Here is a 26,067-nt window from a genome sequence, read left to right on the forward strand (position 1 = left end):
TCACATAATAAACATATATTAACAGATGTACAATTTGAGAATTCTAATTCAAGAAATACAGCTTCCAGGGGATCCTTTAGGATCTATGTTCTTATTGCACATGGCTCAGCCCGTCTAGGGACATCTACCAAGACCAGATGGTCGGGGCGTGGGGGCAGAGCACCAGGGCCACAGTGGGTGGGCACTCTGGCCACATCAGTTCTTATAATCTCTCTGGGCTGAAGTGGCTGCTTCATTGCAGGGTGGGACCTTGTTTAAAAACCAGATTTGACATTTCCTTACCGAACTTCCTTTCCCAGCAAGAATCCTATTTGTTGGGGGACTTTTAAAAAAAGAGCCGAGAGAAACTCTGGGAGGGTGGTTATCACCTCCTGGCTGGCAGCTTGGGGAAGTAAGGCTTTGGAAGACGGCGGGCGCAATGACACACCCACCGCCACAGGAAAACATGGTCATTCCAGAAGGCCCAGGAGAAACTGTGGGAATAAAACCTCCCTCCTCCCACTGGCAGCAAGTGCTGTTTTAAGCAAAATCCTCATTTCAATGTGAGGGTAAGAAAACTATTCTGGTTCAGGTGTATCCTTTGTCCAAGGTACGAGAGGAGGCCTGGCGGTCACATCCACAGCGGGTGAAGACAGAGGCAGACACGGGCACTGACTTTTCTTCAGGAGTCGAGGAGGCTGCCCTGGGGTCCCGGCACCACTGACTGACTCGGAGGAAGAACTTTCTGAAGTCCTTGGTGCATGACTTAGGAAAAACCGGTGGCAATGATGGAGCTGTGCCCTGTGGCACCTATAAGGCAAAGCCCACTGAGGGACTTAGGGGTGGGGAAATGGTTAGGTAGATCCTGGCCCCCTCTGCAGGCCTTCCCTTCTGTGGGCAGTGAGGCTGGAGGGCTCCTGGGCACCAGGACAAAGAGCCCACCAGCGCTGCTGAGAGGGGAGGGGTGGTCTCACCCAAGCAGGTCCTTGTGGGGCCTCTACTGTGACTCAATACTGACCTGGCACCTGCCTCCACGGCCTGCTCCTCTCCAGGTTAACCATAATCCTGAGGCCTTCGCGGGTTCACACTATCATGATTACTGCTGCCATCAAAACCAGGCTGGGGTTTCGGGGGGCTGTGAAAAGCTCTGATGCGACTCTCCTTATGCTGTCAGCTACAGCTAATGTCTAGCAAAAACATCACCAGGGTACCTTCCCCAAACAGGCCTCATTTTCTAAAACATGGAAGAAATCAGCTCAACAACTTAACCAAATCCCTGCAGAGTTTAAAAAGTAGACTATATATATATATCTTCATATATGCCTATTTACATATAAATAGATATATATACATATACACGCATCTATAAATTACATTCTATGGAGAGTTCTCTTTCTTCCTCCTATCTTTGGCCAGGGCCTCTGGCTTCTCCTGAGAGGTGGCTGGTGGTGGCTCCTGTGAGGGAGGAAAGGCAGCTGGGCGCCCCCTCCCCCAGCCCTTCCCACTGATATCTGCTGCGAGTTTTACATTCTACTTTCGTTGCCATGGTTTCTGTATCCTAGGAGAGAGGCGATGCGGAGCCTCCGCCAGCCCTGGGAGGGAGGGAAGCAGCCCCATGGCAGGTTTTCTGTCTGTCCTAAGAGCTTTCTGCATTTACTGGGTGAGAGAGAGGGCAGCTGTGCAGCGTTCGGCCTCCAATTCCATTTTAATTTTGTTTCTTTGTTTGTCTTTCCTCAAATATACAGTCCATCACCTTGGCTCAGTGCATGTCACCAAAAATTCTCCAGGGATTTCATAGTCTGGGGAGGAGAGTGGCAACAGTTAGCTCGGCATTCAGGCGGCACCGGCTCCTCTAGCTTATGCCACACAAGTAGCCCCCCTTGCCACTGCACCGCTGCACCGTGCTGCCCGCTCGACCCCCACCAACCCCACTTGCGGCCTGCCCTCCTGCGGCAGCACAGAGGCAGGCACAAATGGCCTCCAGGCAGAGTCAGCCGTGGATCCAGGCCGGGAGGACACAGGCAAAGGAGGGGGTGGGCAGGGCACCCACACAGAGAAGAACCTTCACTGCTTCTGCCCACACTTCTCCGGGCTTGGCTGAAGTGGCCACTTCTGGCAAACGCTGGGAACAGAGCCCAGCGCCCCCATTCACCGGGCTGCAGAAGGAGGGAGCCTGCTACCAGCAACTCTCATTTCCCCTCCACCCCTCCTGTGCTGAGCGGCTGCGTCTGACCCTGAACTCGTGACCTTCTGTTCTCTTCCTCAGACCGCAGGCGAGATGCCTGGGCAAGGCCGGATGCCTGTGGCTTCCAGGCTGCCAGGTGTGGCGGCATTCGAGAGAGTGCCTCAGATCCCACCAGAGGGGGGTGGTCAGGGCCTGCGGCCCCTGCCGCCACCAAGACTGCCAGCTCCCACCCACCTCGTGGCTGCCTGTTCATCTTGCTCCATTTCCTCCTAGCTGGAGGGATGGAGAAAGAGGAGGGCTCTTGGCCCACCTATTCCCACATGGTTCTTCCTGGTATCAGGCAGGCAGTGTGCATATGGGGCTCTCTTGGGCCCCACCATATGTGATGGCCTAAATACCAGGGCACGGACAATAGTCTGCTGTGCTGGAGAAAGGGTTGTGCTGACTGATGGCTGGAGTGGACCAAGAAGCCCCGGGTGGCCCTCAGCAACAGTTTCAAGTTCCCACTCTGCCTGGTTCTGGGGTCCCCCACACCCCTGGAGCCAGGCAGCAGAGCGGAGGAGTGGGGAGGACAGCATCGCTAGAGGGCGGAAACCGACCTTGGTTTCCCAGCAGGCCCCACAGCTGCTCGGTCTCTGGAGGCTGGAGGTCAGGCTGGGGACAGGAGTCTTTGCCACAATCACCAGGCTTCCTCCCTTTCTCCCCCTCCCTCCTCTGCTCATGACCAGGGCCAAAGCTGCCAGGAGGTGCAGGGTGGAGGCAGCCCTGGCTCATACTTGGACCTCGGTGGTGTGGCTGGCCCAGGACTATCCATGCAGGGAGGCCTGCACCTCTGACAGTCGGCTGCAGCTGGGGGTGCCCATCTTCTGTGCTTTGTGGTACATATCTGTGTCGCCAAAGTAGCGTGCCCGGTACAGCAAGCCTTCCTCTGCAAAGCAATGGGACAGGGTTAGTGCACACCCAGTACCTCCTGAAGCCTGCAAGGAAGCCTGCGAGGGCTGTGGAGGGCGGAGGAAAGCTGGTACATGCCCGGGGCTTGGGCAGGGCTGGCCTCCCATTAGGAAGACCCTGGAGGAGCAGAGACTACAGTCCTTATGTGGGCGAGGGTGACAGAGGCGCCTTTCTCTAGAATGCAGTGAGGCCAGCCAAGGTGAGACCCTGTCATCCTGGTCAGGCCTCCCCAGGATCCCACAGACAGATCCAGGAGCACAGTCAGGGGGTGGCCAGGGATCCATCCGCTCCAGTCCATCTCTACACACTCACCTCTGGCAGCCAACATGCTGGGCTGATGGCAGTGATTTACGGGAACCTGAGGAAACTACCAGGTGGCCCCTGGCTCCCAGCCCCGGAGAAACACAGGAGTGGAGACCAGCTCTTGTCTGGGAGGTGGCTGGTGCAGGGCAGTGCCAGGGGCTGGGCCCTCAGAGCACAGGGTGAGCAGGGCTCTCTCCTTCCCCTGCTTTCCAGCTTCATCCCAAGCCACCTCCCAAATGCAGCCCCCGCCTTCCCCCCACACTCACTCTGCTGCTTCTCCTTCCAGCAGTTGTTCCGGAGGTTGGCGATATAATCATCTTCCACATTCCGCTCGACTGTTTTGAGGCTGGAGCCTGTGTACTCCTCGGAGAAAGTGTCTCCCACATAGTAGACGACACCCAGGTGGTCAGTGACTCGCCTGTGGATGTGGCCCACGGACCTGGCCAGAAATACCAGGTTCAAAGTGGGTGCGGGTCCCCATGCCCAGGGCACTCTAGGGGTATGGGCCCCAAGACAGGAGGTGCCGCACAGACCACAGGAGTAGTTGGTTCCCTCTCAAACCAGAGCAGGGACCCGCACACTCCCTGAAAGGAGAGTCTGAGGAAAAGGCAGCGTCCTCCCACACACGTGGCCCAGACCGCAGGACGCCCTGCCTTTAGATCCCTGCTTACCACACTGCTGACCTGGGGCCTTTGGGGAGAGGCCTGGTCTAGGGAACTGCAGACCTGGGAGGGAATCTGGGCTCTACCTCTGTGCCTCCATCTCCCCATTCATCCCCTAAGCCAATTGTTGCTGAGCGCTTGCCTGCCTATCTAGGAGTTCCCAGTGTAGGGTTAAGAGGCTTAGGAACAAAATGACAGGAAGGGCTCCAGGGAGCCTTATCCTCCCAGCTCCAATCACAGGCTCTGTCAGCTGTGGGAAGAGCCTTGACACCCAGACAGGACCAGTGCTCTGGGGACAACAGTCCCTGCCCTAGTCCTCTGCTCCTCACATCTCTCCAGTTGCAGGGAAAAGGGCTGGCATCTGGCCACAGGGAGCCTGAGCCGGCGGCCAGGGTCCAGTGGACCGACTCTGCCCCCTGCTGGCTGAGAAGGGTCCTGCCAGCTCCCAGCCAGAGGTGGCCACCTTTGGGGAGAGGGGGACCCACCCCACTGAAGCTGTGCACCCACTGTGTAGCTGACCCTGGGCCAGGTGCTGGACATCAGTGAGGGGAGCTGACCCCCTAACGGCTCATGAAATGTCCTCAAGTTCACTCCTGGCAGTCGAGACTAAGCATTCATTAAACTAATATTGTTGAGCATTTCTAGTGGGCCAGACATTTTATATGCATTACTCATTAATTTCCACAGCAGGTGGATGTTATAATTCCCATTTTATAGATGAGGAAACCAAGGTTATATAACTTGTTTAGGGTCACACGGCTTCTTAGTGGAGAAGCTGGGATTCTAAGCCATGCTTGCTCTGTCTGACTCTAGTGCCCTGTTCTTTCCACAGCCTCAGGAAGCCCAACCAGAGCCGAGGAGCAGAGGTTCTTCATCAGGGTTGGCAGGGGAGATGGGCAGGGAAGAGTCACAAAGCCGCCGAAATTATATGCAAAACTCTGTGTGTATATGTGTGCGTGTATGTGTGCATGTGTATTATGTGTGTGCATGTATTGTGTGTGTATGTGTACATGTGTATCGTGTGTGTGTGTGTATGTGTGTGTGCACATGTGTGCATAGTTCTAGGGAAAAGTTCTGTAGCTCTCGCTGCAATTTCTTAGGGGACCATAATCCTAAAAAGCTTAAGAGTCCTAGTTGAATAGAGAAAGTATATTTTCTTGATTCGAAGCCAGGTTTCTGCATTATGATCGCACACTGGCTGGATCAGGATGGGAAAGAAGGCCCCTGATGGGGCTGAGAATTTAAAGCCCCTTGTGTGCCCATGGCCCGGCCTCACCCATGTACTCACGGTCTTGGACTCAGACTGTAGGGTGGACTGGAGACCATGAGCTGGCTGAGAGCTGACACGAGAATCAGGATGAGGATAGGCATCAGCTGCACAAACACCCCTAGCCCGCCCTGGAGGGAAGAGCCAACGTCACTCTGCTGGACCTGGGTGGGGTGTGGTGTCAGCCATAATCACCACCAGCTCCCCTAGAATAGTGGAGCCTGGGGAGACATGACACCACTCTGCCATTCCCTCCACGAGGCTCCAAAACACAGACGCTCCTTCACCTGCCAGCTTTCCCAGATAAAAACAAAGCAGCAACTGGTGTGAAATACAGGAGGAAGTGAGGTGTCTGCATTTACTTTTGACAGAATGCCAAAAAAAAAAAAAAATCAGCAAAAGTTGCTTCCTCCAGGAGAATGGAAGGCAGGGCTGGAAGGAGACATGCAGTATATACAAGTTTTTGAGATGTGAACCACACAAATATATTACCAATTTAAACATTATGGCCAGTGTGGCGGCTCATGGCTGTAATCCCAACACTTTGGGAGACCAACATGAGAGGAACACGTGAGGCCAGGAGTTCAAGACCAGTCTGGCCAACATACACCCCCATCTCTACAAAAAATAATAATTAAAACAAAATAAAAATTACCAATTAAAATTAGAAATAGCACTGGTCCTAGGGTGCAGAAAAAGCAAACAAACAAAAAAAGAAGAATTAGAAATAAAAATTAACAAATATATTCACTGTGTGATAATCTGTGATGTTAAACTCTTCTGTTGTTAGATATAAAATAAAAAAATTTTGATCAGGGGCAATGGCTCATGCCTGTAATCCCAGCACTGTGGGAGGCTGAGGCAGGAGGACCACTTGAGCCCAAGAGTTTGAGACCAGCCTGGGCTCAAACAGCAAAGTAAGACCCTATCTCTACAAAAAATACAAAAAATTAGCTGGGTGTGGTGGTGTGGGCCTGTGGTCCCAGCTACTGGGGAGCCTGAGGTGGGAGCTTTGCCTGGGAGGGGAGGCTCCTGCACTCTAGCCAGGGTGACAGAACGAGACCCTGTCTCAAAAAAAAAAAAAAAAAAAAAAGGCCGGCATGGTGGCTCACGCCTGTAATCCCAGCACTTTGGGAGGAAGGGGCAGGCAGATCACGAGGTCAGGAGTTCGAGACCAGCCTGGCCAACATGGTGAAACCCCGTCTCTACTAAAAATACAAAAATTAGCTGGGCGTGGTGGTGGGCGCCTGTACTCCCAGCTACTTAGGAGCCTGAGACAGGAGAATCACTTGAACCTGGGAGGCAGAGGTTGCAGTGAGCCAAGATTGTGCCACTGCACTCCGGCATGGGCAACAGAGCGAGACTCCATCTCAAAAAATTTAAAAAAAAAAAATTTGAATAAATATTGTCAGAGCAAAAGGAAACCCCTTCCGCCTGGCCAGAATTTAAAATGTTTTGCAATTGTCCACAATATTTTAATTTTAGCCAGCTAGCTGTTCTTTGATCTGTGGCATACAAAATGTGTTTGAAGCACTGTCTAGTTATAATTTTTATACTTTTTTTTTTTTTTTGAGACAGAGTCTTGCTCTGTTGCCTAGGATGGAGTGCAGTGGCACGATCTCGGCTCAACACAACCTCTGCCTCCTGGGTTCAAGTGATTCTCATGCCTCAGCTTCCCGAGTAGGGATTAAAGGCGCCTGCCACTACGCCCAGCTAATTTTTGTATGTTTAGTAGAGACGGGGTTTCACCATGTTGGCCAGACTGCTCTCAAACTCCTGACCTCAGGTGATCTACCCACCTTGGCCTCCCAAATTTTTGTAAATATCTTTTTAAAAGTATCTTTTGGCTTTTTAGCAAGAAGAGTCGGCACCTATGTTGTCATCCTTTAAAATTCTCTCAGTGGCAGAGCGCAGTGGCTCACGCCCATAATCCCAGCACTTTGGGAGGCTGAGGCGGGTGAATCACCAGAGGTCAGGAGTTCAAGACCAGCCTGGCCAACATGGTGAAACCCCATCTCTACTAAAAATACAAAATTAGCCGGGGGTGGTGGCACGCACCCGTAATCCCAGTTACTCGGGAGGCTGAGGCAGGAGAATGGCTTGAACCCGGGAGGCGGAGGTTGCAGTGAGCCGAGATCGCGCCACTGCACTCAGCCTGGGCGAGAGAGCAAGACTCCATCTCAATTAAAAAAAAAAAATTTCTCTCACAAAGTTGAGAGAAAATAGCTGAGACCCATGAAAAAAATGAAAAATAAAATAAAATTCTCTCACAAAGTGTAACTTTCCATTGCTTAGAGGATGTCACTTTGGCCTTACCAGCGAGCGGTCTGCATGGGAGCCTCACGCTCAAACCTGGCTGCGGGTGGGGTTTCTGGTTCCACTCCCCAGCCAGGCCAGCAAAGCCGCGCTCCCGCCGGCAATGTGGAGCACGGCTCCCTCGTGTGGCACCCTCTGGTGTCACTCAGCAGAATGGCAAGGGAGGCCCAGAGGGCTCCTTGGCTGAGAGTTATGGGGACTCTGCTGGTCCCAGAATGGACAGTGTGGGAGGGAACTCCCTCCTCCAAGCCCCCTCCCTGGGGTGGATTTGGTGCCCTCCCCGCGCTGTCCCTGGTGCCCTCCTCACTCACATCACCCTGGTTGTCCCTGCGGTCCTGCCTTTGCTGGTAGGTATAGCGCATGCGGCCGTTGCTGTAGACGTGGACGTTACCTGGGGGTCAGAGGGGCTGAGTCAGGAGCCAGGTCTGTTGGGAAAGGGAGAGGCTGGCATGCCATTCCCACCATCACCCCAGGGATACCTGGCTGTGGGGAGGGTGGGGAACTTACTAGAAGGGAAGCCACCGCCAAAGAACATGTTGAAGAGGTCTTCAGGGGAGATGTCGGCCTCAAAGCCGCGGTGGAAATCCCCATGCCCATGGCCGTGCCGGGCCGCCTGGCTCTTGTCATTGCCGAACTGGTCATACTGCTTCCTCTTCTCCGGGTTGCTGAGTACCGCATATGCTGTGCCAATGGCTGGAGAGGAGGAGGAAAGGTCAGGCCTGAGGATCCTGGGATGCGGGGGGAGGCTCCCATGGCAGCCGAGTGCTCACTTTTCTCAGGTACTCAAGCAGTGCTTTAGGAAGCAGACGTCCTTGGGGTGGGCAGGAAGCTTGGCCAGTGTAAGGAGGGGGCATGCAGGAAGACCCCTCAGTGGATCTGGGCAGCCTGGCTGGGTGGAGGGTAACACAGGCTCCTTGTTCTCCTCAAGACAATGGTCAAGCTTTGTCAATGTGCCAGGCCTCCTAGGAGCGTGGCCTCATTTACTTCTTTTTGTTTGTTTATTTTATTTTTTGAGGCAGGGCCTCGCTCTGTCACCCAAGCTGAGTGCAGTGGAGCAACCGTGGCTCACTGCAGTCTCAACTTCCTTTGCTCAAGCGATCCTCCCACCTCAGCCTCCTGAGTAGCTGGGACTACAGGCGTGAACCACCACACTCAGCTAATTTTTTGTATTTTTTGTAGAGATAAGGTCTTGCCAAGTTGCCCAGGCTGGTCTCAAACTCCTGGGCTCAAGGGATCCTCCCACCTTGGCCTCCCAAAGTGCTGGGATTATAGACATAAGCCACCACACCAGGTCAACTCATTTACCTCTAAGAGCAACCCTATCTCCATTTCACCAGTGAGAAAACTGAGGCTCAGAGAAGTGACTGCCTAAGCTTACACAGCTTTAATATGTTACAGAGCTGGGAGTCAAACAAAAGCAGGTGTCTCTTGCTTCAAGTTCTCTCTCCGACTTTATGAAAACCACCAAAAACCTCTTTCCTCATTCTCTCTTGACGTGCCCAATAGGATGGGCATCCCTTTCTGGAGGTTCTGTAAACCTGAAGTCATAGTCTGACATGCAGGCCAGACAGACACACAATATCCTTATTGTGAACTGGAAGGCAGCAGGAGCTGTGGGGAAGGGCCAAATCTCGGGGCTCTATGGAGACTCCTCCACTTCTGGTGATGCAGCTGGGGTGAGTCCCCCACTCTCTGGGGTCCAGGCCCCAACCGCTATTTCCTATCTGGGCCTGGAGCCTCCCACCAGGGCCCCCTAGCCGGGACGGCTGTGCCCTGAAGGACCCCAGCTCTGACCTCCTCAGTCTCTCACTCCCTCTCCTCAAGCTGCCACTGACTCCGAGGAGTGGGTCCAAGCCACATCTGATTCCCATCCCTGGGAATAAGGAGCGCGGAATCGTCTCCTCCGCCAATTCTGAATAGGCCTCAAGGCCAGAGCTGGCCTCTCTGTACAGTCGGAGCAGGCTGCAGGCAGAGGCTGGGGCTGGAGAAACATTCAACAGGGCTACCTTGCTTCCCCCCACTCCCACTCTCCTCCTCCAGGGCCCCGGGACACTGCACACCAGGTCTCGGAGTCTCCTCTGCCACAGGCTCTCCAGCTGGCTATGGTTGTGGGTGCAGTACAGCACACACCCCACTGGCCTAGTCACCATGCTATTTCCCAAGGAGGTGGATGAAGTGGGAATGAGAGAAGGAAGACATGGTGGGAATGAGAGAAGGCAGTGATGTTTGGGGCAATGAGAAATTGCAGTGCACAGAGTCAGTACACATGAGCGCCTGACAGGTTAAATGAAAATGTAATGAATAAAGGGCAGCTTACGATTTCAGCCAGAAATGAAGCACCCATCCTGAGCCACTGGGCCCTGAAGCCAGAGACTGCCATGTCCCCACTGCAAGCCCCAGGTGTATAGGTATGGCGGGGGAGCTGGCTGTGGCTGCTGGTATTGAGGTGGCCACCAGGCCTGAGGCCCCCGACCTGGGGCTACCCTGCCCCTCAGCAGGGAAACAGTTACCCCAGTGGGCAGCTATGAGACTCTAAGACAGGGAAGCGCACACGTTGAGTCACTCAATCACTGAGAATCCTTGGAGAAGCTACTAGAACTTTCTTGCCTCAGCTCTACTACGTAACCCCAGGAAATGCAGAGGAAGCAGGGGCAGGAATGGTGCTATCTGAGCTCTGACCAACTCTACATAGCTAGAGGTGGCTACTAGAACCTTTTTCCCAAAAAGCAGCTCCCAAGCCTGGGCAACTTGGGCCCAAGGCCACTTCCTCCTGCTCCCTGCTTCCTGGGAAAGCTGTCTTGGTCCCTTACTCCCTGCCATGGACAGGAGATGAACACACCAAAATGCTAGGAAAGCAGGGCTGGCTTACCTTTGAAGGCTTCAGTGGCACCAGGTGCGTGGTTCTTGTCTGGGTGGAATTTGAGGGCCAGTTTGCGGTAGGCCTTCTTCAGGTCCTCATCCGAGGCCCCTCTGCTCACCCCCAGGATCTCATAGTAATCTTTACATTGCTTGACCCTGGGGAAGAAGGAGACCAGGGTACGGGGTGCTCTACATGGGTCTGTGTGAGGGGGGCGATGAACAGGCTGTGTGGGGCGCACAGCTCTGGGCAGGCTGCGGGGGACCAACAGGGCAAGGCTGACAGCTCCTTGGGTCAGCTGTGTGACACCAGGGACAAGGGAGCCAAGTGGGCACCAAATGTGATGCAGAGCTGGGCAGGACCACGGGAAACAGAAGAACACCGTCTGGATTCTTGGATTTAGGAGGGCATCTGTGGGGTTCGCCAGGCCAGTATCTATCTTCCCCATGGGAAGAGCTCAGGAGGACTGTCGGTTTCCATCACCCAGGGTGGTGTCCCAAGCTCAGCCAACCGACTCTCCTGGCAATCTGAGTCTTTTTTTTTTTTTTTTAATTTTTAAAAGTTTTTAAAATGTTAAATATTTAAAGATAGAGACAGGGTCTTCTAATTGCCCAGGCTGGTCTCAAACTCCTGGGCTCAAGGGATCCTCCCGTCTCAGCCCCCCAAAGTGCTAGGATGACAGGCATGAGCCACCATGCTCAGCCCAATCTGAGTCTTGAGTGGGTAACATGAAGGCCAGAAGTGGCAGGTGACCGTTCACCGCAAGCACAGGGCCTAAAGAGACCCTGGTTCTCTTTCACCAATTCTTCCTCTCCGCGTCCCTGGAGACCTCCTGGTTCTTGGCCGTTTCTAGGCCTTCCCAATCCCTCATACATCAGTTTCTATTGCCTACAATGGACCTTGCCGACTCAGTGAAGTACAGATCTCGCCTACACTTTTATGGCAAACAGCAGTCATGCTCAGTCTCACACAGGCGGCCTTGGTCCTGAAGCTTGCCAGGAGCTGTGGCATGACCCTGGGGGATTCCCAAGGCCAGCTGCTGGGAGACCTGGGGAGAAATGGGAGCTGGGAACGTCTAAGCCTGAGGAGCCTTGGCTGGGTGGTCTCTGGCCTGGTAGCGAGCTACTCTGCGTGGGGCCTGCTCACAGCCATGGGGCAATAACTCTGCCTCTGGTCTCCATTCTACCCCACACAGGCTCTGATCTAAAAGGGTCTTTGTTGGGTGCTGGGGTGTGGGTTGGGGTAGAATCTGGAGGGGGAGACAAAGCTCCATCTCTATTGACAAACAGAGCTGTGTAAAGAGGCCTGGGGCCTGCCTGGCCAGCGGCAGAGGAAGCCGGTAGTGTCAGCTTTTCCAGCCTCTGCTGTGGGTCGTGGCGGGAGGGGTGGTGGAGCCCCAGTTCCCACACTGTATTCCTGGGCCTTGAGGGAAATAAGGAGAGGTCCTGGTGAGCCTGGACCCTTGGACCTTCTCCATCCTCCAAGACCCTCCCAGGGCCCTGTGCAGCCCACAGGCAGATGGGAGGTGGAGGACATGCTCCAGGAAGCCTCTAGATTTCCCCAGTCTCCCCAGGCTCCAGCCCCTGCCCACCCATCTACCTTTTCACAGCTGCAACCTGTTCTGCAGTGTAGCCTTTGGTGCTCTCTCCTCCAGCTTCACCGTTGGCCGAGGGGGCATCAGTCCCACCTGCTTTCCTGTGGGTGGCATGGGTTGTGTCTGTGGGTGGGGGTTGGTCACCGGCAGTCTGTGGTTTCTGGTTGAGGGACTCAATCAGGGCTGTGCAAGGCAAGGAAACCATTCAGAGCTCCTGCTCCAGCAGGCTGCGTGCCTCGCCGAGCGGCCCGCTGCTTCCCACTCACTTCCCCTCCCAGCAAAGCCACCAGCTCCTGCCCTGATTAGGCCTGTGGGTGCTGGGGGGACAGTCATCTGCTCTCTTGAAAGCCACAGTCCTTAAGAGTAGGCAGGACAGGCCGGACGTGGTGGTTCACACCTGTAATCCCAGCATTGTGGGAGGCTGAGGCAGGCAGATCACCTGAGGTCAGGAGTTTGAGACCAGCCTGGCCAATGTGGTGAAATCCCGTCTGTACTAAAAATTAAAAAATTAGCCAGATGTGGTGGCGGGCGCCTGTAATTCCAGCTACTAGGGAGGCAGAGGTTGCAGTGAGCCAAGATGGCGCCACTGCAGTCCAGCCTGGGTGACAGAGTGAGACCCTGTCTCAAAAAAAAAAAAAAAAAAAAAAATCCGGGCACAGTGGCTCACGCCTGTAATCCCAGCACTTTGGGAGGCTGAGGCGGGCGGATCACCTGAGATCAGGAGTTTGTGACCAGCCTGGCCAACATGGTGAAACCCCATCTCTACTAAAAATACAAAAAAAAAAACCCCAAAAGACATTTAGCTGGAGATAGTGGTGGGCGCCTGTAATCCCAGCTACTCGAGAGACTTGAGAGGCTGAGGCATGAGAATTGCTTGAACCCAGGAGGTGGAGATTAGCAAGATTGTGCCACTGCACTCCAGCCTGGGCGACAGAGCAAAGATCTGTCTCAAAAAAAAAAAAAAAAAAAAAAGTAGGCAGGATAGAGGTCTTTTTCGTTTTACATGAACAAAATTAATTTTGTTAATAAAAATTGACAAAATTCTACATAATTCATGGATAAATCTGTAGTAATTGCTTTATTTTTCAGATAGTATACTTATACATATATCTCTTTTCTTAATAAATTTAGGCAGAATTCTGATATTCTGATAGTCTTCCAAAAGCACACTTGGTTTTATTAATAAACCCTATAGTACTTTATTTAGAGCTATTTTTTTTATTTGTTTGTTTATTTGAGATAGAGTCTCACTCTGTTGCCCAGGCTGGAGTGCAGTGGTGCGATCTCAGCTCACTACAACCTCTACCTCCCAGGTTCAAGTGATTCTCCTGCCTCAGCCTCCCGAGTAGCTGGTACTACAGGCACGTGCCACCACGCCTGGCTAATTTTTTTTTTTTTTTGACACGGAGTCTTGCTCTGTTGCCCAGGCTGGAGTGCAGTGGCATGATCTTAGCTCACTGCAACCTCCGCCTCCTGGGTTCAAGCAATTCTCCCGCCTCAGCCTCCCTAGTAGCTGGGATTACAGGCGCCCAGCACCATGCCCAGCTAATTTTTGTATTTTAGTAGAGATGGGATATCAACACGTTGGCCAGACTGGTCTTGAACTCCTGACCTCAAGCAATCCACCCATCTCGGCCTCCTGAAGTGCTGGGATTACAGGTGTGAGCCACTGTGCCCGGCCTAATTTTTGTATTTTTAGTAGAGATGGGGTTTCACCATGTTGGCCAGGCTGGTCTCGAACTCCTGACCTCAAGTGATCTGCCCCCCTCGGCTTCCCAAAGTGCTGGGATTACAGGCATGAGCCACCGTGCCTTGCTAGAGTTCATTTAATACTACTTTAATTGCTATTTCTTTCAGTGTATTTGGTTTTACTCTGCTTTTTGCTTTTATGAATCCAACTTATGAATCCATTTTTTTCTACTGAACTCATTCAAATCTGCAAATATGTTTGCATTGCACCACATTTTGAATAAGTAAAATATTCAGTCCACTACACTACTCCCTATTTTTACCATTTTTTTTTTTTTCTTTTTTGAGACGGAGTCTCACTCTGTTGCCCAGGCTGGAGTGCAATGGCATGATCTCAGCTCACTGCAACCTCCGCCTCCCGGGTTCAAGCGATTCTCCCGCCTCAGCCTCCTAAGTAGCTGGAATTACAGGTGCACACCACCACGCCGGCTAATTGTATTTTTAATAGAGATGAGGTTTCACCATGTTGGCCAGGCTGGTTTCGAACTCCTGACCTCAAGTGATCCGCCCGCCTTGGCCTCCCCAAAGTGCTGGGATTACAGGCATGAGCCACTGTGCCCAGTCAACCCTTCAGATTTTTAAGATCTCAAAGTAGTGAGTTTAACAGACTTGGCATGTTGAGTGCCAAGCTGGGAAAAGTACCCTGCAAAGGGGACCCCGCTTAGCAGGACCATCTGTTTCAGGTGGGATCAGTCAGGAAGCCTTCCTGGAGGCCTTTGCTTAGCTGTAAAGAGGAATGGGGGAAATGAGTTTGCCCAAGGGGGACACAGATGGTATGAGACCAAAAGAAGTATCTGCTGTGCTCACAACTTGCTATTTTTCACATTTTTCTAATGCAAGTGGTTGGCCATGCCAAATGTCCTCTTCAATGTCTGGAGTCTATACAGGACATTAACTATCACCCTCGGCAGCATCATGGTTATTGAAAACCAAGCCCGGCCGGGCGCGGTGGCTCACGCCTGTAATCCCAGCACTTTGGGAGGCCGAGGCGGGCGAATCACAAGGTCAGGAGTTCAAGACCAGCCTGGCCAACATGGTGAAACCCCGTCTCTACTAAAATACAAAAATTAGCCGAACATGGTGGTGGGCGCTTGTAATCCCAGCTACTAGGGAGGCTGAGGCAGCAGGATGGCTTGAATCTGGGAGGCGGAGGTTGCAGTGAGCCGAAATCATGCCATTGCACTCCAGCCTGGGCAATAGAATGAGACTCTGTCTCAAAAAAACAAAAACAAAAACAACCAAGCCCACCAGGCATGGTGGCTCACACCTGTAATCCCAGCACTGTGGGAGGCTGAGGCGGGCAGATCGCCTGAGGTCAGGAGTTTGAGACCAGCCTGGCCAGCATGGTGAAACCCCGTCTCTACTAAAAATACAAAAATTAGCCGGCGTGGTGGCAGGCGCCTGTAATCCCAGCTACTCGGGAGGCTGAGGCACAGAATCGGTTGAACCCGGGAGGCAGAGGTTGCAGTGAACTGAGATTGTGCCACTGCACTCCAGCCTGGGCAACAGAGCAAGACTCCATCTCAAAAAAACAAAAGCAAGCAAAAACAAGCCTGTGGTTCCTGCATATTAAATGAGGAAGGGCCCAAGTCTCTGGCAGCAGGTCCCTGTGTCCATTTATTCCAGGCACGAAACCTCAGTCAGGCCTGGGCCCCAGCGCCCTGGGTAGTAAAATCCTAAAGCCTCTGACAAGCTGACCAGCTGGGAAAACAGGCATCTGGATCACTGCAGGGACCCAGCATCCCTCTGTGCTAAGGAAGGACAGCAGCACATCCCAGCACATTCCTTCAAACACGCCAGGTGCCTGCTGGCCTGAAGACGCCATGCTGGGTGCCACACCCACCAGTGCGACGCACTGAGGTCTGACCCAACAGGCTGAGAGCCAGTCTCACTGGGAACAGAGTATGGGGCTCCAGTGGAGCACTGTGCCCTGGGCCACTGCTGCCGCACTCCAAGCTTGTGTGATCTTGCTGAGTCTTCAACTGGGAAATCCAAACGCAGGAGCTCACAGCCAGGGTTGCTCTGAATAAGGGAGGCGGGCTCCTGTAGCAAACCCTGAGAGGGTGCTTGGGGAGGAACAATAGCAACAATCATTTTTCTTACCCAGTGATGTGTGTCAGGTGGGTACTTTCACAGTGATCTGCATTAGCTCATTTAATTGTCACAGCAGCCTTAGAAGGTAGGTCTCATTACCTACCCCACCCCACTGTAGGAAGAGGGTACTGTGGCAGACTGCTGCCATGACCACACAGCTGGTTAGGAGGCAGAGGGGCCTTCGAACCCCAGGATGTCCAGCTCCAGTCCAGGGTCCATGCTCTTAACTATGCTGCTATCCTGGGCTGCACGTGTCTGATGGGGTGGGGATTGGGGACAGGGATGCAAGCAAAAGCATAGAAGAGACATCAAATTCAGAAAGGCCCAAATTCAAATCTCAGCTCTGCCATTCCTAGCAGTGTGACCCTGGCTGATCTATGAAATCTCTCTGAACCCTGGTTTCGTCACGGTGGTGGAGGATGAAATGGGATAATGTGTGTAAGCACCTGTGCCGAGTCTGACAGAGAGTGAAGGTTCAAGGCTGATGAAGTGTCTGGCCACAGAAGTGGGCTGGCCAGGGAAGTGAGGGAACCTGTGGTGGGGGGTGGGGAGGAGGAGGGCTGGGTAGCCGGGGAGCTCCAAGGCTCAGGAAGGCAAAGACTCAGCGCTCAGCAGACTCTGGAACCAGTAGTAACCATGAGATTTCAGGCCATCCCAGATACCAGGTCCATGCCAGCTACCAAGGGGATGGCAAGAGAAACCGAAAGATGAAGAGATATTGGTCAAGGCGGGGCAGGAGGAGGAGGCAGTATGCTGTTTCCTAGAGCTTTTCAAGAAGCTCTTTATTATTTCAGTTCCTCTGGAAGTTCTGGTGGCCCAGGCTGAGCCTGGCAGATCCTAAGGGCAAAATAACCAGTTATTCAACTACCAGAGATGAGCAGGAGCACTAGCCAGGAGATGGGACAGGCTCTCTCTCGTACCTCTCAGAGAAGATTCTGGAAGCTTTTCAGGGCAGTTACAGGGAATCAGCCACTCTAATTTCCCTACAGTAAAGAAAGAGAGCCCAAAGGAGAATGGGGGTGCCCTCGGTCACATAGAAGCTTTCTGCTTGAGCTGGAAATTAAAGATTTCCGGTTGCTGGCAAGTAGGGTCTCTCTTCTGGCCTGGGGGATGTGACAGCTTCATGCTTACATCCCTCATGGCACAGAGGCTGACAGGCAATGTCACAAAAAGAGACAGAACAGCTTAATGTTACCTTCTCAGTAAAGCTGGCAGACTTAGAAAAGGAAGGGAATTCGATAGAAGAGAACAGAGCTGCGGTGGAGAGGCACCTGAGGTAGAGCTGAGAGGATTTCTATGGCCAAAGCCACTGAACCCAGGCTAGAGTTAGATTTGGCCGGGCAGTGGCTCACACCTGTCATCTCAGCACTTTAGGAGGCCAAGGCAGGAGAATGGATTGAGCCCAGGAGTTCGAGACCAGCCTTGGCAACACAGGAAGACCCTGTCTCTACGAAAATAAAAAAATTAGCCAGGTGTGGTGGCACATGCCTGTGGTCCCGGCTGTTTGGGAGGCTAAGGTGGGAGGATCACTTGGGCCTGGGTGGTTGAGGCTGCAGTGAGCTGTGATTGTGCCACTGCACTCCAGCCTGGGCAACAGAGTGAGACCCTGTCTCAAAAAAAAAAAAAAAAAAAAAAAAAAAAGACTGCCCAATGGGTTCAAACCTAGCTCTGCCATTTGCTAGAAGGGTCATCTTGGACAAGGTAACTTAGCTCATCTGTGCAAAACTCTATCTCCATCATACAGGCTAAAAGAGGAAATGAGTGAATGCCGGCAAAAAACTCAGCCCAATGCCCAGCAAATATACAGTGTTGTCTCTGACCGTGACTTTGTTAGTAAGTGAGTAGCTGAGTTTCTGGGCTCTGTGTACCTACGGTGCTCACAGTGAGTCAGAAAAGGGCCTGGGATTGGAGATGGACAGCTCTGGGTCTTTGCTGGCTAGCCATGTGGCCTTGCCAGGTTAGCTGGTTCCTGAGTGGAGAGACGATCTCTGCTCTCATAAGAGTGCTCTGAGGGGTAAATAAGATTCTGTGAAATACAGTGAATGGAAGGGGGCTAAGTGCACAGTGGGGCTCATGAAGGTTGACTGACTTGAAGGGAACAACCCCACCCCGGACCTCGCCAGCACCAGAACATCTCTCACTCCTGGACTCTGAAAGCAGAATCCCTCAGCAATCCGTCTCCTTTTCCTGTGGGCTGGCCTTCCCAGCTTGGCCTTCCTGACTTAGCCCAGAGTCAACCATTTCACAGAACATTGGATAGCCTGAGCTGCAAGGAACCTCAGGATCATCCCAGCCAATCCTCTCTTTGTATGCTGGGGAAACTGAGGCCTACAAATGCTCTCATGAGCTCCCTGGGAAATCTGGCACCTTCCACATTTGTTACAAAGCCTGAGTCAAAGCCAATGGCTTACCAGGCTGCCAGCTACTGGACAGAAACTCCCAGAAAGGGACTGACTGGCTCCACCATCTCTAGTCTGTGACCTCCCAGCTTAGGGCCCAGCTACTGCTTTGCAGTTTAACTCAGTGCCTCCTTGTCCCACCTCCTGCAGCAGGAGTTTCAAGCCCCCTCACATTCCTTTTTGCTGCAAAGGCCAACAGTGTGAGGTCCCTCATCCTTTCAAGGTTGCTCTGAGCCTCCCCTCTCTCGTGACTCTCCCCTCTCTGCCCTTCCACCTCTCCAAGACCATCCTCTGCCCATGCTCTCGATCCTTCCCTTTTCAACTCTTAACTTGTCCTTTTCCCATGCAGTGCCTGCGGCATCACACAGGGCTGCTCACCACCTGCTGCCATTACCTCTCCATGGCTACCTGGCCACTGCCCTCTCCGGGGACTGCCTTTTCCTGTTGCTCCATCTCAATCTGTTGCTTCCTCTGCCTTTGCCTGTGGGCTCAGGGCAGGTGTTGCCTGCCATTGTGCCTGCAGCAACTTTCTCTCCATGGTCTATACTTTCCCACAGTGACCTCAGCCATGCACAACTCCAGTGAGCTCCAGGGAACAGACGATACCACACTTTCACCTGTAACCTGGAGCGCTCTCCTGAGTTCCCGGCTGACAGCTCCTTTGGACTATCCTACTGGCACCTCCCACTCTGCTCATCTCTTCCCATCCCAGTTCTTCAGCCTGGTTTCTTCCTGGTCACAGGGGCTTCAATTCTGATTCCCCAGCATCCCATCTGATTCTCCTCTGCACCTCTCTCTCACACAGGCCTGGTGCCTCTTTTCCAGGGACCTTAGCCTTATCCATAACTGCCTTGTCCCAGGCCCTCAGAATATCCAACCAGCTCAAGGCAATTCTCTCCCATTGGCTTCCTGCCCTGAAGCTCTCTTCCCTCTCATGAACCTTTCATGCTGTTCTCTTTTAACAACAGTGCCCGTACTTTATTCCTGCTATCAAAAACCTCAATGGTTTCCTCACTAACTACAGAATAAGGTGAAAATATCTTGGCCTGGTAGAAAAGGATTTCTATGATCTGGCCCCATTTTATTTCCCAAACTTAATCCTCTCTGTATACGAATTACCACCTCCACTGCCTCTAAATCTTGCTACACTTTGATCTCTTCCCCCAAACGTTACAACTTTCAGCTCCTTTGTCTTCTTCCAGGATGCCTTTCCTCAAGTCTCACACCGTCCTCCAAAGCACAGTTCAAATGCTAACTCCTGTCGTCCCCAAAGCATTCCCTCGCTGTGAGATAACATTATTTTTATGCACTTGCTACAGCACTCACTAAACTGCTTATAATTTAATGTTCAGGAGATTGTCCTCCGCACCTCCTCCCCACCATCAGACTGTGAACCCATGGATGATGGGGACTGATTTTTTCATGCCTGTCCTTAAGTCCTCAGCATCTAACCTTGGGTTTATTTTTTGTTTAATTACAGTTCTGTCTTGTAATATTTGTTTCTGTAAGTTTTGTCTCTTTCACTAGATTATAAGCTCTTTTGAGGTGAGGGATCACATTTTACCAATCTTGCTAGCACCAAGCAGAGGACTCTGCAAACAAAACATAAATGATCTTCAACAAAAGTCTGCTGCATTGAATGAGCATCTGGGATGAGCCTAAACCCAAAGCAATAGACCGCCACCTAATATATCTGTATTACTCCCCCTGGGGAGGCAGGTAGCCCAGTGGGTAGCCCTGCCCTCTATTTTTGAAGTAAGATCTTTCCCTGTCCCAGACCTAAACTAATCCCAGGTCTTTGTCAGCTCAGTGGAGGGCTGCAGATGGTAAAGTTTACACGGATGCATAAGGCGTATAGTCTCATAGTCTTTCCAGAAAAGCACAAATATGAAAAATATGCATGCAGGTGATTCTTCTGTCTCAGCAAATTCCAGAGCCTGAGCCCCAGAGAGGACACTCCTTCAAGCTCCTGAACTGGTGCAGGGGGCCTGCTGACAGAAAGATCCCCAGAGGCCCTGTGGCCCATCCTTTCTTGGCTGCCTGCTCCTGAGCCCGCAGCAGCATCAGTGTCAGGCAGAATTCTGACAGCTGGAGGATACCACCCCACCACAGAATATGAATTAATTCACAGGGAGGCTCCTCGAGCAGGTTACCTCAGGTGTCCTGGCAAATACAGCCCGAAACCCTCTCCAAGGGGAGGCAAACAGGCCAAAGATCAACCTGCAAGAGTCCGGAGGGAGGAAAGTTCAGCAGTCCAGGCTACCTCTTCCACCAGCGTTCCGCTTTCTCAATCTCATCAGGCGGGCAGGGCCGGTTAGGAGGCTGACTGCTGTTCCTCAATTTCATTTCTTTTCTTTCATAAACATTTACAGAATCACAGAACATTCTACTTTCTAGCTGTGTCATCCTGGGCATCCCTTACCTCAGAGATTTTCCTCACCCATAGAATAAAGATAATGATCTTTGCTCTGCCTCCCTGACTGGCAGGCTCAAGTGAGAAGGCACAGGTGAAGGAGCTTCCTAAACTGCAAAGCCCTATGGGTATTATTGCCAATCACATTATCTGCGCCAACCCTCTAATCTTCCCGAGGAGGAAACCCAAGCTCAGGAAGGTCACGTGGTAGCCGTCAGGATGAGACTGGGCCCTTCGGAGTGCCTGTTATTCCCAGACGGTTTACTGAGTGGTGATCACAAGCACCACCCGGTGTCTCTCTCCCCTCTAGCGTGGATTAAGAAAAATTCCTTGGAAAACTTAGGTTAAAGAAAAAAGAAAGGGTTCCCGGGTGAAGCGAGGTGATGAGTTGTAAAGCCAGCTTCACTCTTCCCTCCCTGGCTCAGGAGGCTCCTGTCCAGCGCAACTCAGCAGCCTCGGCGTCCACATGGCTGGCCGCCGCTGGACTCTTGCGGGCGATGGAGGACTGGCGGTGGCTGAGGTCAGCACCTCCCACCAGGCCACCCGCTCCGAATCTCACCATCGGGAGGAGTGAGGGGCCCGGCTTCAGGACAGTCCGAGGCGGCGGACTGGGGTGGGTGCAAAGGCCGGCTTGCATTTTGGGAGAGTGGTCCCTGACCCTCAGCCCGAGAGGTGAGAGGGAGTGAAGATACGGAAGCGCCTTTCCCTGGCGCCCGAAGGACAGAAATGTCTCCCTGTCTAGCGCCCATTCTCTCCCTTAAAGGAGTTATGTTTATTTTCCTGAACTGTAATATTTCCCAGGCCGGCGACTGGCCTGGGTTACCGAACGGCCCCTTGGGAAAAGTAGTTCGAGTTCACTTCCAGGTAAGTTCCCTTCGTCCCGGCTGCCAGCGCGTTTCATTCTCGGAGACCTCAAACCCCAGCGGGCTCCGCCAGCACCCCGAAAGCTGAAGTCCCGGCCGCCCGAGTCTCCAGACGGCTTGCATCCCGCAGAGGAACAAGAGGGAAAAACTACGCCTCCCAGCAGCCACCGCGCGCCTCAGTGCGCAGGCGTAGCCGCGCCTCGCCACCCCTCCCCCTCCCCCAACTGCTCCTGTCGGTCCGTTCCCGTGTTCCCCCCATCAGTTCTAATGTCCCCAGTCTCTCCGGCACCTCACACTCACCGCGAACTCGCGGCGTCGGATACAGCCGCTGTGCCTTCTCCAGGAAGCGGAGCGCCCGGTCGGGCTGGTTGCTCTGGATGGCCTTGAGGGCGATGCTGATACAGCGCTCAGCTTCATCCTTGTTGGATTCCATGGCGGAACCAGAGCGCGGAACCAGGGAGGGGGAGGCCGGGCGAGCGAAGGGCTGCGCCACCCGCCGGCGCGTCGCGGGCAGCCGGGCGCGGAGTGATGACATCCACTCTCCGCCCCTCCTTTCCCGAGTTTTGAGCGAGGGTGGAAGTGCTACCGTATGTCTTCTAAGAAAGGGACGGCTGGTGTAGGTGTCAATAATGGTGCACGCCCAGATTCCATGTTCCGGAGGTCTTAGAGTTGAGTATGCGCCAACCCTCTAATCTTCCCGAGGAGGAAACCCAAGCTCAGGAAGGTCACGTGGTAGCCGTCGGGATGAGACTGGGGCCTTCGGAGTGCCTGTTATTCCCAGACGGTTTACTAAGTGGTGATCTATATACGTAATGTAACTACATACGTTTCAGACGAAGGTTATTTATTCACTGAACAGATATTGAGTGCCCACTGTTTGTGAGGCATGGTTTTATGATGGGGATACAGGGGTGAACAAAACAAAGCTCCTGCTCTCATGGAGCTTACATTCCAGTGTGTGTAGGCTGGGGGAGCTCCAGATAGATTCAGATAGTGATAAAAGCTCTGAAGAAAAATTATGGAAAACACAGGGATAGAGAGTGGGAGGCGCTATTTTAAATAGCGCGATAAAAGAAACCTCTCAGAAGCTGTCATTAACAGGTACCAGAATTCAGGAACGATAACAGGTAGATGTGACTGTCTGGAGGAAGGGTGGTCAGGCCGAAGGAACAGCAAGTGCAAAGGCTCTGAAAAGGGAATTCTCTTGGTGAGTTATAACAGGATCAAGAAGGCGAATACACTCTAGGGAGCGTAAAGATTCTACTACAGGCTGGGCGCAGTGGCTCACGCCTGTAATCCTAGCACTTTGAGAGGCCGAGGCGGGCGGATCACTTGAGGTCAGGAGTTCGAGACCAGCCTGACCAACATGGAGAAACCCCGTCTCTACTAAAAAAACAAAATTAGCCGGGCATGGTGGCACATGCCTGTAATCCCAACTACTCGGGAGGCTGAGGCGGGAGAATCGCTTGAACCTGGGAGGTGGAGGTTGCGGTGAGCCAAGATCACACCATTGCACTCCAGCCTGGGCAACAAGAGTGAAACGCCATCTAAAAAAAAGAAGAAAAAAAAAAGATTCTACTACAGAGTGTAATCCAGTTCTATCATTATCCCGTTCTTCGAGGGCTATCACTCCAGTGAAAGCAATCTTGTGAAGGTTGCCAGTGACCTCCACGTTGCGGAATCCCCTAGTCATCTGTCAGCCCTTACATTGCTTGGCCTTTCAGGCAGGATTTGGTAAGAGGCTACTACAGTAATCCGGATGAGAGTCAGGAAGCTACTATTATAATACAGGTGAAAATTAATGGTAACTTGGATAAGGGTGATGGCGGAGGTGGTGAGTAGTAGTAAAATTCTGGATATATTTTGAAGACAGAATGACGCAATGGATGTGGGCTGTGAGAGAAAGAGGATTCAAGGATGATTCCAATGTTTTTGGCTTGATAACTGGAAGAAGAGAATTTCTATTTACTAAAACAAGGAAATGGAAAAGACTACAAAAGCAGTTTGGTGGGGGAATATTAAGTGTTTGATTCAGTTTGTGATGCTTTTTAGAATCAAGCAGAGATATAGACTAGGATGTTGTACATACGTAGGGTTTAGGCAAAAAGGACCTGGAAATATAACTTTGGGGCCAGGCACAGTGGCTCACTCCTATAATCCCAACATTTTGGGAGGCCAGGGGTGGGAGGATCACTTGAGGCAAGGAGTTTGAGACCAGCCTGGGCAACAGAGTGAGATCCCATCACTACAAAAAAATAAAAAATTAGCTGGGTGTGGTAGTGCACGCCTGTAGTCCCAGCTACTCAGGAGGCTGAGGTGGGAGGATCACTTGAGCACGGGAGGTCAAGGCTGCAGTGAGCTGTGATATATATATATGCACCAAGGAAGTGAGTGTAGATGGAGAAGAGCAGAAGTCTGATTACTGAGCCTCACGAAATCCCAACATTTAAAGATCTGGAAGAGGAAGAAAATCCAGTAAAGGAGAATGTGAAGAAGCAGGTTGTAAGGAAATGAGTAGGTCAGGTGTGGTGGCTCATGCCTGTAATCCCAGCACTTGGGGAGGCTGAGGTGGGAGGCTCGCTTTAGCCCAGGAGTTCAAGACCAGCCTGGGCAACATAATGAGACCGCCCCCCGCCACGGTCTCTACAAAAAGTTTTTTTAGAAAAAGAGGGAGGGAGGGGGGGTCAAACGTCATATCCTGTGGAGAGGCCAAGCAATCTGAGGCCTGAGAAATGACCAATGGATTTGGCAGTGTAGAGGGCAGTGTTGACTTTGACAAAATTGCTTTTATCTATTTCATTTTATTTTTTTGAGACAGGGTCTCACTCTGTTACCCAGACTGGAGTGCAGTGGCACAGTTATGGCTCACTGCAGCCTCAACTTTCTGGGCTCAAGCAATCCTCCCACCTCAGCCTCCTGAATAGCTGGGACTACAGGAGTGCTCCACCACACCTGGCTAGTTTTTTTTTTAAGTTTTTTTTTTAGAGATGGGGTCTCACTGTGTTGCCTAGGCTGGTCTCAAACTTCTGGGCTCAAGTGATCCTCTCACCTCAACCTCCCAAAGTGCTGGGATTACAGGTGTGAGCCACTGTGCCTGACCATAAAATGGCTTTTAGTGTGTGGTAGGGGTGAAAACCCAACAGGAATGGATTCAAGAGAGTAAAGGTGGCTGGGCGCAGTGGCTCACACCTGTAATCTCAGCACTTTGGGAGGGTGAGGTGGGTGGATCACCTGAGGTCAGGAGTTCAAGACCAGCCTGGCCAACATGGTGAAACCCTATCTCTACTAAAAAAAAATTACGAAAATTAGCCAGGTGTGGTGGCATGCACCTGTACTCCCAGCTACCCAGGAGGATTATGAGCCTGGGAGGTCGAGGCTGCAGGGAGCCATGGTTGCCCCACTACACTCTAGCCTGGGCACAGAGTCAGACCCTGTCTCAATAAATAAATACACACATAAGAAAGAAGCAAGGCCATGGCCTCCTCAGCTATACACGCTCCTTGGAAAATTCTTTCACATCCAACCTTCCTTTCCATTCCCATTTTTCCCTTTCCAGTGCAAACCCTTACGACTCCATGCTGGCCTGGTACAGACCCTCCTTGATAAGACAGTCCTACACTTGGAGAAATTTAAGTTCTCTACAAATTGATAGGTCCCTAATGTGTCCATGGATAAATGCTGGGATCCTTTTCAAACAGCCTCTCTGAGGTTTGTTGACCTAGCACAACAATTTCCATCTTCCTGTCTCCTGCTAAGAATCATGAAGTATCCTCTTCCATTTCCTATCATGAGGCCTGTCTTCTCCTGCTGACTACAAGATACAGTCATGTGTCACTTAATGACAGGGATATGTTCTGAGAAAAGTGTTGTTAGGTGATTTTATCACTGTGCGATCATAGAGTCCTTATACAAACCTAAGATGGTATAGCCTGCTACACACCTAGGGTTTAAGGTATGACCTGTTGCTTCTAGGTTACAAACCTGTACAGAACATTACCATACCGAATACAATGGGAAGTATTTGTGTATCTAAACATAGAAAAGGTAATGCATTGTGCTATGACCTTATGATGGCTATGAATGTCACTAGGCAATAGGACTTTTTCAGCTCCATTATAATCTTAAGGGATCATTGTCATATATGCTGTCTGTAGTTGGCCAAAATGTTATGATATGGTGCATGACTCTACTTCACACTGTGAAGAAGGCAATCAAGTAGAAAAGAATTCTGTCATTTTCTTGTGTTAGGGAACTGGATTGTGACTGGCCAACTACTGACGGGTGAGCCCTTCTCTTTTCCTACAATTCATATAAAATGACAAAGTCCTATTTAAATTGTGGGTCAGTGCTTTGGCTTGATTGGCAGAGTCCAGATCAGTAATGATGTGGAGAAGCGGGCTGCTTGTGGTAGGGGCCCTTTATGCCTTATTTTTGT

The 26,067-nt window shown here is 51.9% G+C and overlaps 1 protein-coding gene across 3 annotated transcripts; it reads right to left on the reverse strand.

The window, feature by feature from the left end:
* DNAJB12 (DnaJ heat shock protein family (Hsp40) member B12) lies at positions 1–23,330 on the reverse strand. Of its 3 annotated transcripts, none has more exons than XM_003815976.5 (9): positions 21,933–23,330; positions 12,120–12,297; positions 10,533–10,678; positions 8,171–8,356; positions 7,975–8,054; positions 5,369–5,478; positions 3,685–3,857; positions 2,995–3,092; positions 1–1,778 (listed from the first exon to the last, which is right to left on the reverse strand). In XM_003815976.5, the coding sequence occupies exons 1-9, from the start codon at positions 22,165–22,167 to the stop codon at positions 1,749–1,751; spliced, it is 1,236 nt and encodes a 411-aa protein (XP_003816024.1). In that variant the 5' UTR covers positions 22,168–23,330; the 3' UTR covers positions 1–1,748. The 3 variants fall into 3 exon arrangements, with proteins under 3 accessions (XP_003816024.1, XP_063463794.1, XP_003816023.3); XM_063607724.1 differs by having other exon boundaries at positions 2,947–3,092; XM_003815975.5 differs by having other exon boundaries at positions 2,941–3,092.
* Between the last annotated feature and the right edge of the window lie 2,737 nt (positions 23,331–26,067).

This window comes from Pan paniscus, chromosome 8 (assembly GCF_029289425.2).
Source record: "Pan paniscus chromosome 8, NHGRI_mPanPan1-v2.0_pri, whole genome shotgun sequence".
NCBI lineage: Eukaryota > Metazoa > Chordata > Mammalia > Primates > Hominidae > Pan > Pan paniscus.

What these genes read in the sequence shown, in the direction of transcription:
- DNAJB12 (XM_003815976.5), bottom strand. Translation starts at nt 22,167, where the DNA reads ATGTCATCACTCCGCGCCCGGCTGCCCGCGACGCGCCGGCGGGTGGCG. An exon ending in CTGGAAGGAGAAGCAGCAGA is followed by an intron (nt 3,093 to 3,684) that starts GTGAGTGTGGGG and finishes ATTGCTTTGCAG; the next exon opens with AGGAAGGCTTGCTGTACCGG. An exon ending in GCTGCAGCCGACTGTCAGAG is followed by an intron (nt 1,779 to 2,994) that starts GTGCAGGCCTCC and finishes TCTCCTCCCCAG; the next exon opens with ACTATGAAATCCCTGGAGAA.